At 40.0% G+C, this 18465-nt stretch overlaps 1 protein-coding gene across 1 annotated transcript in view; it reads right to left on the bottom strand.

Annotated features, from left to right (window-relative positions):
* Positions 1-18465, bottom strand: part of ALK (ALK receptor tyrosine kinase) — a 321490-nt gene that overhangs the window by 48478 nt on the left and 254547 nt on the right. Inside the window, exon 9 of the mRNA XM_061989641.1 lies at positions 9182-9351. Within this exon, the coding sequence (XP_061845625.1) occupies positions 9182-9351 (170 nt within the window). The remainder of the gene's footprint in view (positions 1-9181; positions 9352-18465) is intronic.

Below are 18465 nucleotides of genomic sequence, written 5' to 3'. Positions count from 1 at the left end.
TGGAATAGCTCTTTGGCTAATTCAAGTCAGCTGTCCTGGCCAAGCTCCCTCATGGCTTCTTGTGCACCTCCTCACTGGCAGAGTCTGGAAAATTGAAAAGTCCTTGAATTAGGATAAGCCCTACTCAGCACTAAACCATCATATGTTACCAATGTTATTCTTGCACAAAATCCAAAACAGAGTACTGTATCAGATACCAGGACAAAAATGAACTCTGTCCCAGCTGAAACCAGGACACCTCCAAAATACAAAAATCATGTGAATGTTAAGCACTCTTAGGACCATCAGTGCCACCCTGGCTGCTTATTAATCTGATTTTTTTTTCCTAACATAAATGTAGTTTTGGTTCAAACCTTCTCTTGAGACCAGCATTTCTGAAACAAATAGTTTCTCTTTTCCCTTTTCCAGTTTAATGGCACTATTAATGTAGAAATACGATGTCTTTCAAATTCCACTGAAAGAAGATCATCAGTTAAACATTTCAATCATTAGCTTTGGTGGTTTTAACTTAATGGGCTAATTAAGGGAAATTTAATCAAAACTAAAGATGGAAATGTCACACATCAGTGAGACAGAAAAAAACCTCAAACTTTGTTCCCTTGCTCCCTCCTTTTTTTTTTTTTCCTTTTTGTTTGATCCCTGAAATCAATGAAACAACTCCCTTTAACTTTGGTGGAAGCTGATACTGAGGGACTAGAAGCAAATGTTACTACAGTGACTCAGTGTAATGCTGGAGGTGACATTTCACTGATACTTTCGCACAGATCAAAGTAGGGTATGCAGACTGCACATCCAGTACTGGTCCACAGCACTGTGCAGACACAGTCATAGAATCGTTATGATAGACCTTTAAGATCATTGAGTCCAACCACTAACCTAACAAACTAAACAACACCAATGCCCCTCCCAAGACTTGTTCTCTACACCCGTCATCAGCTTCATTGCCTGTCTCTGGACACATTCCAGAGCATCTCTCTTGTAGTGAGGGGTCCAAAATTGAACACAGTACTTGAGGTGCAGCCTCACCAGTGCTGAATATAGGGCAACAATCACTTCCCTGGTCCTGCTGGTCACACTATTTCTGATACAAGCCAGGATGCCATTGGCCTTCTTAGCCACCTGGGCACACTGTTGGCTCATATTTAGCCACTGTCAACCAACACTCCCAGGTCCTTTTCTGCCAGGCAGCTTTCCAGCCACTCTGCTCCAGACCTGCAGCATTGCATGGGGTTGTTGTGGCCCAAGTGCAGGACCTGGTGCTTGGCTTTGTTGAACCTCACACAGCTGGCCTTGGCCCATTGCTCCAGCCTGTCCAGGTCCCTCTAAACAGTCTTCCTGCCCTCAAGAGTGTCTATGCTCCCGCTCAGCTTCATGTCATCTGCAAATTTACTGAGGGTGCACCCAATCCCCTCACCCAGATCACTGATAAAGATGTTAAAAAAAACAGGCTCCAGCAGTGAGCCCTGGGGAACACCACTGGTGACCTGCTGCCAACTAGACTGAACTCCATTCAGCACCATAGTCAATGCAAACACAGATGCTGTGGTGGATGGACACAAAAGAGTGTTCCTGATGGCAACTGTATGGGAGCAGTAAAATTAGTGATGGCAAGCTTGTCATGACTTTGTTGCTTAACAAATCCCAGCAACTGCCTCACATGGAATCCAAATCCTCATCAGATAAGTCTGTGTTTGTAAGCTAGAGTTCTACACAGGAATGAAAATATGGCTGCTAGAAAAGGCTTTAACAGCTTGGATATTGGAAAAATCATCACTTGAGGACCAGTGAAAATTACTTCTTATCTGTCTCTTCTTTTGCCCTAACCTGACCCCAGAAGCACAGCTAGAAAGAAGTTCCTTAGATGTATGACAATTGGGAAGTACGAGTTACATCCTGCAGAGCTGAGTGTCAGCTGAGCTGTGAATACAACTCATACAAAGGCCTTTTTTATTTTTTAAATCTGAGTCAGATGGGAAATGCTGTGCCAGGCGGACAAAAAAAAAAAAAAAACCACCAAACCTAAATCAAACCTCTCCTTTGGGGAACATGAGCTTGGCTGTCTGAAGGATACAAGTTTTACATAAGTTCAAAAACCACTCAAGGGTGACTACTGGTAGAATATTTGAGAGTCACAGATAAGAAACGGCACCAAAGGCATAACAAATAAGCTTTTCCTTTGTTTCTTTAGCCCAATCTATGAAATTTGAATCCAGATGAACAGTTCCTTGAAAGATGGGACCAAATATATTCCAGCTTGGTTCAATCTGTCAGGAACAGAATAACAGCAAAGCTTCTGGGATGTAATATTTCCCATTCCTCAGGATCTTTGAATCCTGGGTTTTACTTCAGTGTAGTCAGTATTTAAGTTTTGTCTTATCATCCTGGGTTGTCTGTTCAGTTGGTTCTTTTTGTTTACTTATGTTTTTCGTTGAGCCTAACAGAAGACAGGTCCTGTTCCCCCATAATATCTGGGATTTATTTGCAAAAAGAAATATATAGAGCTAAAAACAATGAAAATACATCTCCAGATTTGTTGGTACAGCCTCCGTGGAGACAAACTCTTTTCCTTATGTCAACCATCCTTAGGTCTTCATTGCACAGAAATGTTAGTTTTTGAGTGTATTATATCCCCTTCTGTTTGCAGGGAAATAAAAAACACCTTCCTTGAACTAAAGACCTCAGAAAGCTGATTTTGTGTAAATTCTGCAGCTTCATCCCTTCAGCAACTGTGCTGAATTCCACCTAAATATTGTCCCTGGCTCATACAGACAACTCAGTTTTCCATTAGCCAGACTCAGGCAGCTGTCTTCGTACCATTATTTTATTTTAGAAATGCTCATAATAACTTTTTTTTCTTTTTATCATAAAGATAGAGATTATTAACGAAGGTTGAACGTTAATCTCCTCTGTACTCAATCCCCCATGCAGTGGCATGATCACAGCATGCCTGTACGTACAGATCTCATTTCATAACTTGTAATGTTTTGCCTCTGATGGAACTGATTTCTCTCTACCTAGCTAAAATAATTACATCTGAAGCTGCTTGAGACCAAGGTACTTATGGAAAAGAGGAGTTTCAGGTCACTAACCCTTATTACATTCAGGTTCCCATTAACTTCTCTGTTACAAATGATGCATTGTTATCTCACTTCACAAAGGAATACTTACTATTTGGTATAAAAGACATACTTAGGTGGAATGAGATTATTTAGAGAAATATAAGCATGTTAACCAAACTCAGTTACAGTGGCAGAACTGCTACGCAGGAAGTTACTTAATAGCTAGTAATAAAGACCGAGATTCAAAAGTATTATTAAAGGCAACCATGCAGAATATATACATGTACAAAATCTGTCGCAGGTACTCTGCATGCACTGTCACCAAAACTCCATATTTCAGATGAACAGAATAGTCATCAGCAGAATAACTCATGGATGCTGAACACACTGTCACCAAAACCCCTTGTTTCAGATGAACAGAACTGCCTTCAGCAGAATAACTCTATTTCGTAAAGCGGACAGCAGCACACACCGTTAATGCTATAGAGCAGAGGAGGAGCAATATGCACGTTGAAGTCTCACTGTTTTTAACAAAGTAATATGGGACCACATCAGGGCAACATACACTAGGTTTGCTGGATGTAAGAACTAAAAATAGAGAGATCTATATTTAACCAAATAATATATACATGGTGATGTGTAGGCAGATATATGCCTACATATATGCCTAGCTTATATTGATGCTTGTAGGCAGATATATACCTAGCTTGTATGGAGCGTCCTCATTTCTTCAAGTAGAACAGGAAAAAAGTTCAGGAATACCAGGAGACAAACAGGATACAAAACATTTTCAAGAACTTAACTTTGCTTTTTCTTCTGTGATGGGAAACCTGATGCCAAGAAACTTATTAGAAAGAAAATCTGAAAAGACTGTGAGTGAGAAACAGAGCAATACAAGATGAAATTACTAAACAAGAAGAGCGCTTAGCCTTAGCTGGTATGACTATGAGACAGCTTATTTTTACTGCAGCAATGAATGAGAGGGTTCTCATCTGCTTTGGCTGTCATTGAAGTCAGAGCTGCTAAAGGAATCAGACAGAACAAAGGATCTTAAATCCAGTTGGTAGACACCAGTGGTGTAATCCAGGGCTCAGTGTTGGGGGTCTGTTCTATTTAATGTCTTTATCAAAGATCTGGATGAGGGGATCAAGTGCACAATCAATAAATTTGTAGACAATATGAAGCTGGGTGGGAGTGTAGATCTCCTTGAAGGTAAGAAGGTTCTACAGAGGGACCTGGATGGGCTGGATATAGCACCTTGAGCACTGTGTTCAGTTTTGGGCCCCCTACTACCTGAAAGATGGGGGCAATGAAGCTGGTGAAGGGTCTGGAGAACAAGTCTTATGAGGAGTGGCTGAGGGAATTGGAATTGTTTAGTTTGCAGGAGGCTCAGGGGAGATACGACCACTCTCTACAACTATCTGAGAGGATGTTGTAGCAAGATGGGGACTGATCTCCCAAGTAACAAGTAATAGGACAAGAGGAAATGGTCCAAAGTTGCACCAAGGGAGGTTTAGATTGGATATTAGGAATACTTTTTTCACCAAGAGGGTTTTAAGCATTGGAACAGGATGTCCAGGGAGGTGGTGAAGTCACCATCATTGGAGATATTTAAAAGACATGTAGATGAGGTGCTGAGGGACATGGTTTAGTGATGGGTTTGGCAGTGTGAATTAGTGGTTGGACTTGATGATCTTAAAGGTCTTTTACAGACAAAATGATTCTATGATCTCAAAGACTGAAAGAGAATCCTGCTTTGACTTGTAGGGGTTAAAAATGATGAGCCCCAGTGTAGTTCATAAAAATCCAGCAAGCCAGCAAAACTGAAATAGGTAAAGAAGCCAGTTGAAAGAAACAATGTACTATCATCTGGATATGAATGTTGACTTGTTGCAACAGAATATCACCTTCTGGGGTAACCTAGGTCTGTAGACTTCTTTTTCTTCCTCAGGAAGGTCACATCCACACCTAGCCTTCCACTTAAGTCATATTTTCCTCTTCCAACATAATAAAATTCCTCAGTCCATGCTCAGAAGGTCACGAGCAAGAAAATACTTCTGAAGCTCTCTGAGCACAATGGGACTCAAAGAAAAATTGTTTTTACTTTCTGAACATGCTGCCCTGTTAAAAGGACACATGGTGCTGAAAATCTTGTTTACAGGGATCTCAAATAAACTCTTCCTCTTACTCCTTTTCCTGTCTGGCCACTACTACTTAAGACTGGGTACTAATTTAAACTTTGCAACGCAAAACCAATAAACTTAAGAAGAAAGGAAGTCAAATAAACCTTTCTAACAAGTAGACACAGTTAGATTTCTTCTATATTTCTATACAATCTTCTTCCATAAAATGACCGTACTGAGATTGGATAAGTTGCTTGCTATTTTTACCAAGTTCCTCTCAGACAAGTTACAGAGAAATCTTTAAAGAGAAAGATAGGTTTATTGGAGAGCATAGGCCTTGAAAGACGAGAGCTAGTCTGGTCTGGTTCATGTGGAGCACACTGCCAGGCAACTACAGTCAGGTGTTAAGATTCACAGCACAGTTAGTCCACATGCCACTCCACAAAGCTGGTCTCAGCTTCACCAAGGGAGCAGAAATAAAGAGAATTAGAATTTGTTTCTTAAAGCATTATTTTTCCAGACAGGCTTCAATCTATTAGAGCTAATCATTTTCCACCTTTTACAGTGTATAGCAAAATAGTTGCTAGGTGGGTTGGTGGTATAAGCTCCAGAGAATCACTTTTTTACAGGTACTTGTATTTTATCTATGTGATATACCTTAATCACACTGTTAAACTAACAAAATATCTAATTATTAGCTACACAAATCACTCATCTTCAATTACATCAGTCTTCTGTTTGCTCTTGCTGTCACATTCCCATGACTATATAATTATTAAAATTTAAACTCACATTTACTTAACAACTAAAAATAGATGCACAAAAAAAGCAGCCCAAACTACCAACTACAACAGAGCTTTCAAGACTCTGTTTCCTACTTGCATTTTTGTGAAGTTAAAAAAGAACAATCCTCAACAGGCTTATCACTTGTCATTGGAAAACCAGTAGTAATTTTCCATTAAATAAAACAATTTTGCAGTAACACAGTTCTCTACCCTACCCTCTACCCAAACATTTCAGCACTGCATTAATGTGTAAATTCCAGTCTGTAAGAATCACTAATTATCTAGCTTTCACTAATCTGTGCAGGTTATCAGACCTGCAGATAACATGTACTTCAAGGGAGAGGTAGGTGACTCCATGGGTGCAAAATGAAGCATGGCAAGGATTGTTAATTCATATTGAATGTATTTAAGCAGCAAATTAAAATACAGCACCTCTGGAGGCTGCCTGTTGCCTCTAATGGACACAATCTTTTTGTCCAACAGTTCAAAGAGCTCTTGCCCACTAATAACTTCTTTAATTCTGGCTGCTTTGATGGCAACTCCTTCACCAGGCACTTTGCCCTTCCTTCCCGTGCACAGAAGACACTGAACATTTGGAATTGGGTAAGACACCATATGAGCTGACTTTCAAGACTGTTTTACCAACATCTTCCAGAACAAGAAAGATTATCCAACTTTGGGACAATGTTTTATTTTACATTGGGATGATGTAAAAAGCCAGGACCTTATCCTCTTTTAAGTCTGCACAGAAAAGGTAAGATCTCATATGGGGTGAAATTGAAACTGGATGTTTTCCTAAGGATCAAATAGGAGGAAAGACGATGATCCTCTCCTCATTGAATTAAGCATTTGTCTGGAGTTAGCCAGGCTAATGCATCGCTAGAAATCTGACATCCCTCATTCCTGGTGTTGGTTCTTTGTCATACTCCTCCCTACTTTCTGTTCCTGTCAAATCACCTGAAATGTTCTAGCTGTGATTTTATGCCAAAATATCATATCCCCCAACAGCCTGAGGGATATAAAACATTTAAGAAAAGTCTGTTTCTAAAGACGAGCTGATCTAATTTCTTGGAAGTCTTCCTCGTGGTTCTTTCAATTCTTTCTGTAAGATGAACATGGAAATTATGGCTAACCAGCTTTTGAACAAGCACAGTTTTGAGTAGTTTTAGAGCACATGATCTCATAATTAATAACATTTTCCACTCAGCTTTCCAATCACAATGGAACATACTTTAACTTTGTATGGCACTGGTACGCTAGTGTGCTTTTTTCAAGAGCTTTACTTCTGTGAGGTGATTTAAAGTTTTGGATCCTACTGTAGGAGTATCTGTAATATCATGCTGCTTCTAACACAGAACCTCACAGCTACCGACATGGGAACCAATTAGAAAAAGACAGACATAGCAAGCTTCCAGCAGCACCAGCATTCTATTCACATCAATTAAATACTTCCTCGAGTTCAAGGAAACTGTAATTTATCTCATTTATCTCCGAAGTATATATAATGCAGTCTCCCCAGTACCATTTTGGTCTATGTTTCCACAGACTTCCTTCCTAATTTGTACGTCAGTCCAGACTTCCTAAGAGACAGGTTTTGAGATGGTGAGAAAGACACCTGCAGGAGCATTTGCAGGTCTCACAGGAGCTTTCTTGGCTTCTTGGGAAGGACTGGTTTCAAATAAACAATCTTTGGGGAAAAAAACCCCCACACTGAAGTAGTGCACTTTCTGTGACTAAATAAGGACAAAAACTTTTCAAGAGACACCAAAATTTAAAAGTTTTCCTTGCTTATTCCTTAACCTCCATCAAAGTCTCTTCCCTCAGTGAAACCAGCTGTCTTTCTCTGTAAGTAATGGGAAAATAAGGGTGTCAGCACCTTATACATAATATTCAGCACCGTGTTATCAGTTGAATCTGTGATTCCACATGAACCACTGCTAGCCTGGCTCCTAAGATCAAAGTATTCTCTGGCTGACTGTGCAACTGAAGAGAATTTAAAGGAAAGCAATAGTATAAGAGTACAGAATAATTCAGGTACGAAACATTCCCCTGGCAACATTAGAAAATAAATCACATCAATAATAATGGCAAAATACACCATTCTTCAAAGGAAACACAGCTGAAGGGAACGAAGCAACCAGGTATTTTTACAAATGGTGTTTCAGCAGTGACTGCACAATAAGTGTAATGCTGATACTTTTTAAATCTTTGACGCACACATATTAATTATACATTCAGGACCAAAGCGTTGGCAGTGTCCTTGTTGTATTTTCAGCCTACGTGCATCCCCAAGAGCCAGCAAGATAAAAGATATATTCATGCAGCATTTGTTCAAACTTCTTATGAAGCAAACTATCCCTTAATGAAATCCATTATTTCTAGGGCACAGTTTTCCAAAAAGACAAAGGACACCAGTGCTCATGGCACAGACTGTAGATGTATCTTACAGCCTAAGGGCCAGGGCAGCAGGAGGTGAAGTATGTCTCTGTCTTCTCTGTAAACAGCATAAGACAGAACACACACACATAAAAAGTAAGCAATGAACAAGAGCATTGCTTTAAAGCTGTCTTGTCAGAAACAGCTAAAACAACACTCTTAAATAAGCATATGCTACCAGATTAAGCATATGCTACCAGATAAGCCTTCATGCTTAAAGCCAGAACACAGTCATAACTGAGACAGTTCTTTATTAAGTTGAGCCTCCCGCCACAGCTAACACAAAGTTGTTCAAATGCATTCTTGTCTGATTTTGCAGCAGATTCTCCTCCCATCTCTTTCATCCTCAGATCTAAACACACTGAACACTGAGGACTTTGATATCCAGAAAAAAAAAACCCAAATAAACAGCTATGGAGTTCACATCCAAGTCTAGCAACCACATAAGAGTATCAAACCTGCTACATAAAACAGCATGTGAGGAGAATGATTATTTCCAGCTGATGAAATGGAGACACAGAAGTTTAAGAACCTTGCTGTAGACAACCCATTGACTCATTTTGTGTGCCAAGTCCACCACTCATGGCTTCTAAAATTGGGTGCATTGCTTTAAATCCTCAGTTATTCTTATTCCCCACCTCTAACAGAAGATACCTCCTGGGGACTTCCTCTCCCTGAGCGAACAACTTCCAGGAGCGTTGCTGGCCATTTTCATTGCCAGGTAGTTAGTGATGAAATGACTGATCACCATGAAGGAGAGTGATGAGGAGACTCATACCTATCCAGTATATCTGGGAGAGGTAAGATCATCCACTGCCATATTCCCAAGCCTTCGCTGTTATCTGAATGCCAGAATGTCTGGCTCTGTTCCTTTCCTGTCTTGTTCTCGACCAACACCAAGGATATATTTCCCAGCCAGACACCATGGATGAGCCATGACATTCGTAGCTAGAAGAAAGAGAACATATGACATTAAACATTCACAAACATTATCCAAAAGTTAACAAGATTCTCAACTCTTCTCTCATTTTTCTGTTCTCTAATCTCAAAAAGGTCAATTCTCTCTCCCTTGTGCTCATGTAATCCCTTTAGAAAAGTCCACAGATGTGGAAGCCCGTAGAACCCAGGATAGGCAATTTAATATTGCAACTAATAGTCTTTTTGGTAAAGTTGAGTCCAAAACATCAGTGTTTTAGCTTCCACATATGTGTCTGTAATTTTAAAGGGATAAGCTAATATCTCTGTTATCTGCAGTACAAAGATCACACTCTGCTAAGGTATCTAAGAGATTCAAGTTAAGAATAACAGCTTTTTCAGCAATAAACTTCTATATTCTGGCAGCAGCAAAAACACAGGGAGAATAGCTGCAAATAAGCAAAGATCACTAGTAATCACATCCCCATCCCACAGATACTCTTGTCAAAAATCAACTTTTCCATACTTCATTCGAAGTTTCTACAGATCTTTCAATTAAAGTTCAGTAACAGTTAGGTTTTCATTAATTGACATTTCATAGTGAGCTGGTTTTCTAACTTTTGTTATGTTTAACACAACTGACATAATTTCTATGTATTTATCCCTGTATGCAAAATTATTTCATACAATTTTCTCATTTTATGACTTTCTCTCCCTCATTATATGAAAACAAAACCAATCCACATCAGGTTAGTGTAGGAATTCATTTCATATGAATATAGTCAGAATTCTAATATTCATGGGAAGAAGAAGCAGAGCTAGCTCATTGTTGTTAAAGAGTATAACTTCGAGACACATATGTATTACATGCAGGAGCTGGGTCTCATCTCAGTAACCAGTAGAGAATGCTGAAGGAAGAAGTTTACTAAAGCCAGCTACATTAATGATGGAATTTTTGGACACAAGAAAGTGTTCAGCGCAATATCTAACATACTTGCACGTTAAAAATAGCCCTCTGGTTTTTAACACTTCAAAGCCAACACCTTAGTCAAGAGGCTAGGAATTAAATTTATATGTTACATGGGAATACCTGATAACAATACTTACTTGCTTGCTTTGATAGCATAAAATATTCATATCCATTTCTCACATTAAAATGCAGCTGCTAGATTTTGCGTGCCTTTCCTACCTTGTGGTATAAGTCTGTCCTGGCATCCAAGTCAGATTTAATGGTTGAAAGGACAGAAATGTTGCTATACGTGCTCTCAATTTTGAAGGTATTCTGGATACCCATTATATGAATTATCAGTAGTGAATTTAGGTAAGCAGTACACTTCACCAGTCTGTCTCTAAAGTTACAGAGACAGCAGTGACTTTGACTACACTGCAAAACTATGACAGAGACCAGAAAATCTAGATGTGGCTTTTTCTCTCTTTCTCCAGTCCAAAAACCACTGCACTTGCCTGGAATCACACTTGGGTCTGTTGTACTGCTAGCACATATAACACAAGCATTGATAAGATGCACAAAGTGATATGCAAGTATGGGTCTGTGAATCTATTTTTTACATTTTTTTGACCAGACATTGAAGATTGATGTGTAAGGTTTTGAGTGGTTCATCAAACCATCATAAGGGACTTCCAGACCACAGCACTTCTAGGGGCAAGCTACTGCTCAAATCTGACTACCAGCTCACTCTCATCCCAAGTTTGGGAAAGTACTCATGGAGCTGCATGGTCATTTCCATAATGACAGACAGTAGAAACCACAGGATTAATTGTGAGGATTTTCACCTCACAGACACCAGAGAAAAGAAGCAGAGTTGGGCAGAACTGCCAGGAATTGCTTCAGATGTAACACAATGTGATGGCCAGGGAGGAATCTGAGAAGGGCTGAGTTTATATCCATGAGTCCACCAGAAACAATATTGGTGGAAGAGGTTGTTGACAAAATGTTTATCATGTTGAGACTGATGCCTTCAAACTTGGTATCTGTATGGCTAGTCCTAACTCTTGGTGCACACGTGGTATTAATGTCAGGTGAAAACTAAGACAAAAGAACTCAGGCATTTTATATTTTCAAGTGACTATGATGTGAGGCTATTGATATAGTGAAAATTGCTCTCCTTTAAATATTGTTGGAATTCCTTTCAGGCCCACTTTAGTTTTCCCTGAGAAAACTCACGCTACTAAAGTACTCCCTTTTTTTTTTTTTTGGTAAATAATTTTGGAATGCCAGTGGACACTCAACCTATAGCAGAGAAAACAACTCCTCTCAGTGAAAGCTCGTGCATGAAGCACTTTTAGGACCCTAATGTGAAATCTACTGTAAAGAACCATGTGAAATTTCTAATACAGATAAGTTGAAGCAACTTCACTGTGTTACTTTGTCGGTTCAAAATTTGAGAGGTAAAATCCTGAAGCTCCTACTATGCAGGAGCTTTCAAGACCTTTGTCTCTTCTGGAGACTTGCCAGACAGTAAGAGGCAACATTTATACTGTCAGAAGTGGGAAGAGAGCAAACCTTTGATAGCTATTAACGCAACACTAGAGCAAAAGCTGACGCAACTGATGAATTGGAATGGATGCCTTTGCACACATGTCAGCTGTTTGAAGGAAAGAAGTAGTTGGCATTGGACGTGGGAGATCAGTTCATTGGCAAAGTGCAATATGCAGACTCTAATGAACTGGCTCTGAATGAATCGACTGGCACTGTGTCCAAATGGGCATTTTTGGCTGTGATTTCTACAGTTTCTAAGCTTCACAGCAGGGCAGTCCAGGTCTTTTCACACCTGCTGAAGTGAACCAGAGCAGATGATGAGCTGGATACCATAGTAAAGACTTGCTTCCGAATGGGGCTGGCATTAATTCTACAGAATATGGCATCAATGATGGCAGATGGCACTACACACATGGTGTGTTCTGTAACTAGTGCAGTGACACATTGGGGAAAAAACTGAATCCAGGCTGTTGGTGGCATACACCTAACTTTATATATCAAACATCTCCTTCTGTGCAAAACCAGCAGCAAAATACCTGGAAGCTAGCAATATCACTGAGAAATTAATTAAGCAGCGCAGGTAGACTTTGGCACAATGGCACCTTGCTATCTGGCTTTAGAACCCATCATAGCTGGTGATTAGCTGTTCATATGCAAACCCACTGACTCAGTAAATGAAACGCTCTAAACTGATTTGGAGAAAATTAAAGGGAGAGAGAGTCCATGGTAAACACACAGCACATTGAGGCAAAACTTGGGTCAGATGACTGCATACACTACTGCAAATGCCACCTGGAATGATGCCTTCTGAGAATCCCCTTAGCGTCTGAGTTTGTGGAATTTCTGAACTGACAAACAGGAGATTCAAATCATCCAGGAGAGAATATAAAACTAATCCCTATCAATATCAACAGGGCTTGCCAAGTTTAACACAGAGGTGAAAAAAATCAAAGAGGTTAGATTTTCTAGTACAAGCTGTATAATTTCAAGACTGCCTGAGAACTGAGACCTGCATTTTAGTTCCTTATGCACAAAAGAAATAAAATGCTGTGTACCTTCTGGGTAAAGTTTGGACCTGCTTACACATGTGGGTCTACTTTAACGGACAAAAATATTCCAGTATGAACTAATGTTTAGATGTCTGGCTCAAGACCAATGATACACACTCACAGCAGCATAAATAAAACATTTCTTAGTGACACTCCAGAGAGCTGCTGTTTCTGTTTCCTCCCTTTCTGACTGGTAATGCCCCTGACTGTTAGCATTATCTGTCAGGAAAAACTAGTTGTCCATCTTCAGTACAAGTAAACAAAGAAATTAGGAAAAGATGATGCTGCTTCAAACAGGGCTTGGAATACAGTATTTTTAAGAAGACAGAAAAGAGCCTACAGGCATCCTGCTCCCAAGGAACTGTAGTAGTTGGATCCCACTGGTAGCTGTCTCGCTATCTACACTCCAACTCTGCACCATAGGCTTACATCTTGTGAGACAACACATTACTTGGCTCTCACACCCTCAATCTCTGTCCTCTACCTATAACACTTGCTCAAAAGAATTGCTCTAAATTTTTCTGCACAAGAACTGTGAATTGGAGAAATGCACAGATTTATTTTCCGAATGAACAGAACTCTTGCTTTGGTCTTCTTTGTTGGACAGGAAACCATAGGAGTTGTTTTTAGATGTGAACACATTGACCCAGTAAATGTAAGTCAGACATTAAAGAAGCTTGGAAAACACCTCATAGCTGAATAGAAACTGAAATTGCAAGTTGGAACTGTTTGCACAGAATTAGACAATAGCTGCCGAAACTTTTGCCAAGTCTCAGCCAGTTTTGTGCATGAATACGAACCATGTTTGAAGCATGACATTGATCATGTTGGCAATACTGTTTTTCTTACTAGAAATGAGAAAAGGTTGTACGCAACAGGACAAGCAAAGCATCTATGTAGATATCAGCAATTTAGCCTTGGACTCTTATTCATAAGAAAGATGACCAAAAACTCTTGTTGCCATTTTTTGGCTATATCAACAACACATAACCATTCTCTCTTGTAGTCTCACTTCTCCTTTTGTCTAGGACTTGTGCAATAAAAAAACTTATGTAAATGATAAAATGATAATGAACTGATGTGTTCAGTAGCTTTAAAATAACTAGGTAGGCAAGAGAAGCTTGTATTTTATATGAACAAATTTTCATGCTATTTATTCTCACGTTATTTCTTTTACAAAATCAAGAACCTAATAAAAGCATCCTCATTTCAGGAAACAAACAAACAAAGATAACAACAAAAGAGAAGGACAAATCATTCATAGTTTTGCTGCCAAGTACTGTGGAGTTATCAAGCCTTCAAGAAATTTCAGATATTACAGATCCTCAAATCCAATGTCACAGAAGCCAAGTGGCAAAGGACACAAGAAAACATAAAGACAGGTAACAGCAAAGAAGCTGTACAGATTGTAAAAACACCTCTTTAAAATAAAAAATGGATGCTAACAACATTCTGCAAAATAAAGCACATGAAAGGCTGTGCTACAGGCATATATATATGTTGCATTTTTCATGCTCATAAATGTTCTGGTCAATGTTATTACCATGTAAGTTATTTAAAGGAGAAAAAGGGACATGCTCTGCAGGTGTCAGCACGGCAGCTCAGAATGCACTCAAAGAATGATTTATGTTATTGATTTACATGCTTCTTTTAAAAAAGCAACACATTTGCATAGAAAAAAAGAACTGAATTAACCACAGAGGATGAAAACGCCTTCATCTCTAGAAAACCAAATGAGAGGGCAAACTTCAACTATAATCTTTTATATCAACATTTCACATTTATTTTCTCCAGAGAGAATGTTTACATTCAAAAAGTAATTTTAGGCTTAAAAGAAGTCTGTCTCAGCTTAGTACTTATATAATGGTGGCTTTCAAGGTCGTTGAAATGTCGAAGTAGCATCAGAAAGAGATTTTTCATTATCTTAAACCCAGCCAAAGACACAAAGCTCTTTTACCCTCATAAGAATCTCTTTTAATTTTTTTTTCAGCACAACTATACTCTTTAAAATGTTTGACGCAGGATCTAACAGAAAAAAGAAATCATCTGTTTCCCTAGTACAATGTAGTCTCTCTCTTGTGGGGAGTCACATTTTGTAGAGATGCATGTGATAACATTTAAGCTAATTTCAAGTTCAGCCAACACCATCTCTGTTGCTGTTCTTCTCTATTATAGCATGCACTGAAACTGCTTGCATGGCTCTTACTTCTCGGATACAGCACTAAGGTCTATCACAGATTTTCTTGTGCTGAGCAAAGCACAGCCTTTCTAAAAATCTCTCTCTAGACTGCCCGTGTTTTTGCAGTGACTTTCAAACAGAGCTAATAGCCATAATCCACCACAAAATGAAATCTCGCAGGACAGATATAACCACACAGTGTACCAAGCCCTCACAGAATGCAGTAGGCCTGCACCGTCTTATATCTTTTTATGACAGAAACCCAAACACTTTGGGAAGATGCACGTATGACTCTTATGATCTGCAGGCACTACAGCATCCTTCAAAGCCCGAGGATGCAGACAGCATCGCTGAAAAATGGAACAAAAAGCAAGTCAATGTACGTGACTGCACTTGCACAGTAACAATGCTGGGACTGAGTGAGATGTGACTGCCTCATGGTCCAGACATGGTGGGGTAGAATTGATTCTCCAGCTTCCACATGAAGATGAACATTCCCTGGACATCTGCAATGCTCTTGTGTTACCTCTGACATTTCTGCAAAGTACTGAGAAACAGGTGGCCATTATAGTCTGGAAACTGTGCACACCTAGGGCTTATTGACTGTGGCAAAGCAACTTAGTTTTGCCATGGGTAGTGTCTGAGACGGCAGTACTTCCCTTGGACTTTAATTGCAATGTGGTTTTCCAGATTCCCAGACAGCAGTACAGCTACTAATGACATACATATAGATTTCTTCTTCAAAATAAGGAAATGTTTAAGAACTCAGCGATTTTCTTTGCCTTGTCGGTCTTGTGGAGGCTGATTCCTACTCAGAGAAGGAGAATCACACTGTGAAGGAGTGAGTAATGCTGTGTTTTACTGTTCAAGCTCTGCTTTTAAATTCTGCCTTTAAACTGAGCCATTGTTTGGATTAATTCTTCACACCTTACATGCATTCCTATGCTCAATTACACATGCTTTGTTTCCAGTGAACTTTTACTTGGGAGTTAAAAGATTTTAGGTTGGTTCCTGAAGCATTTCCGGAGCTTTTCGTTACATCGCCTCTTTCTGGCAACTTGAGGGTAACCGAACATCTCTCCATGGACTACGTGTAACACATTCTGCATTCTCCCAAGATTTAGTAGAAATGCCACAGTTTCCCTCTTCCATATAAATCGGATTTTAAACACACAGTTAGTAGGGTCAACAGGCAAAGGACTCTACTGAATGTGCAACATGAAAAAGATAACAGAGACTGTCTGGACTGCAAACAAGAGAGATTTTTTTTTAAAGCCAGGATACTCTAGCCTAGATTTAATAAAACAACAAAAAGAAAGAGAAAAGCTAACTGAACCAAGAACAAAGGATGACATCACAAACTAACTGCTCTGACCTGCCAAGAGCACTGAAGAACAAAGAAAATGAAAATATAAAGCTGCTCAAAACAAACAGAAGCATAGTGCAATACAAAGCTATACACAAAGTGCAAGGCACATTAGGGCAAATCGTAAACATGTGTGGGAAAGTATAGGCTATGTTTATTATGGTATCTCCTGCATGCATTTTTACCCCCCTCTCATCTTTTGATGCATGTGGGGCAATATAGAATAGGTCAGGCTGATTCTTCCCTTTGTGAGTTAATGAGGAGTCTCTCACAGTGCATGGGAAATGCTGGAAGAGCACAGCCAGCAAGCAGCCCAGTATGCTCCAGGTGGTTGACCTCAGGCTGGAGAGAACAGAGATGGGGGTCGTGCTTGCCCTGTACTTAGCAGCAACATGTATGCTATCTACCTAGAACCTCAGCAGGGAAGGTACTTGGACCAGGCTAACCCACAAGTCTCTAGGGTGTTAGCAGTCATTTTCTCAGACTGTTAGTCATCTCCATCTCCAGTCTACCACAGTGGAATATTGAACAGTCTGAGAGAGATAAAATGAGCCTGAAGCTTTAGCAAACTCTTTGTGTCTGGCACCCATGGTGAACTGCTTGATTGTTTCCTTATCAGCATGGAATCCTGGCTCCACAGACATTCTGACCAAAACCCAGAGTTCTCCATCATGTTAAAGAGCACTGCAGCAGGTAATGCTCCTCTCACTGAGGTTGAAGTAATGAATTCCTATGAACATCTCAGGCCAAAAAGCAGGGTGTCAGCGTTTGCTATGGTGGGTGCAATTGTCTAACATGACCTGATAAAATGGAAGCAGATTGAGGGCTAAGGAGAAAGGGTCTAGTATTACCTCAGGTCTTCCACATAACTGGGCCAGAAGAGAGGCTAGGCAAGATCAGCAAACTGGGAATGTCTGCTGGCCTTCTAGTCGGTCTCGGGGCTTACAGCATATCGCCTTTGATAAAGCCCCATGCACAGAGCAGAGGTAAGGTCCACTCATTCAGGAGAGGTGAGCAACTTAGCAGGGCAGCACATTCAATCTCACTCCAGGATTTTAGCCGAGCTGTGCTCGTTGATATTGCAATAGACCCAGCACACAAGGAGGAGAAAGGATGTTAAATGACAGGCTTAAGGACAGCCTCCATCATTAATATACATCAGTGCAGGATATGAATCTGAGCTGAATCTCTCTGGGGTACTTGAACCAGCTGTCAGAACGAGCCACTATGCAAGTGAACATGCAAGGAGAGCAGTAGATATCTAAAGGATCACGTGAGCTGGATGAAATACAAGAGGGAGGGCAGGTTTATGGCTTGCTCTGACTGTGGAAGAATAAATGGGTCTAATTTGCACACACTTGCTGAGATGCCTTTGCCACATGAATCATGGGTGAGAGTTTTGTCAGTGGGATTTCAGTTGCCAGAGAATCTGTCCTGGTTGTGACATGCCAAGTGGAGCTGTCAGTAGTGACAGGTAGAAGAAAACTCGTCTTTTAGTGCCTGAACTTGAGCCAGTTCAATCAGGAAGTGATTGAGGGTGAATAAATACAGAACATCATTATGGTGTTTTCACAACCTCTTTTCTGACTATAATTTCACTATAAGGAAGTTTGTTGGCACCTATTGGAGGAATAAGTGTGTAGGGGGGGAATATCTCCTTTCTCCTCCCATGTTGTGCTGAAAAGTGGAATTAAATTATTCTGCTTACAGACAGATTGTTCCTGCAAAATAGAATTTGAAGCCACCAGGGGCCCATTGAGAAGAGAAGCTTTTACGCTACATGAAAAGGCAAGAGACAAAACCCTTGCCAAACTCCTTCACTCTTTATTACTGACAGCTGCAATGCTGGATGCGTCCGGATGCCTTCTAAGTGCCAAGGGGAGTGACAGAGGTGGGATGGCATATGATCAGATGAAACACACAGCAGCTTCTTCCCTGATGGCAAGTTTAATTATTTGCACTGCTGTATACACAATAAAAAAAAATATACACATATTGAGAAATCATTCTCTCTGATTCTTGTGTCAGGTGGATTATGAAAAACACTTGCTCT

The sequence above is a fragment of the Colius striatus genome, chromosome 2 (genome assembly GCF_028858725.1).
Source record: "Colius striatus isolate bColStr4 chromosome 2, bColStr4.1.hap1, whole genome shotgun sequence".
In the NCBI taxonomy this organism is placed as follows: domain Eukaryota; kingdom Metazoa; phylum Chordata; class Aves; order Coliiformes; family Coliidae; genus Colius; species Colius striatus.
Note: the sequence above shows the minus strand (reverse complement) of the source record. Positions and strands in the feature narration are given on the sequence as shown.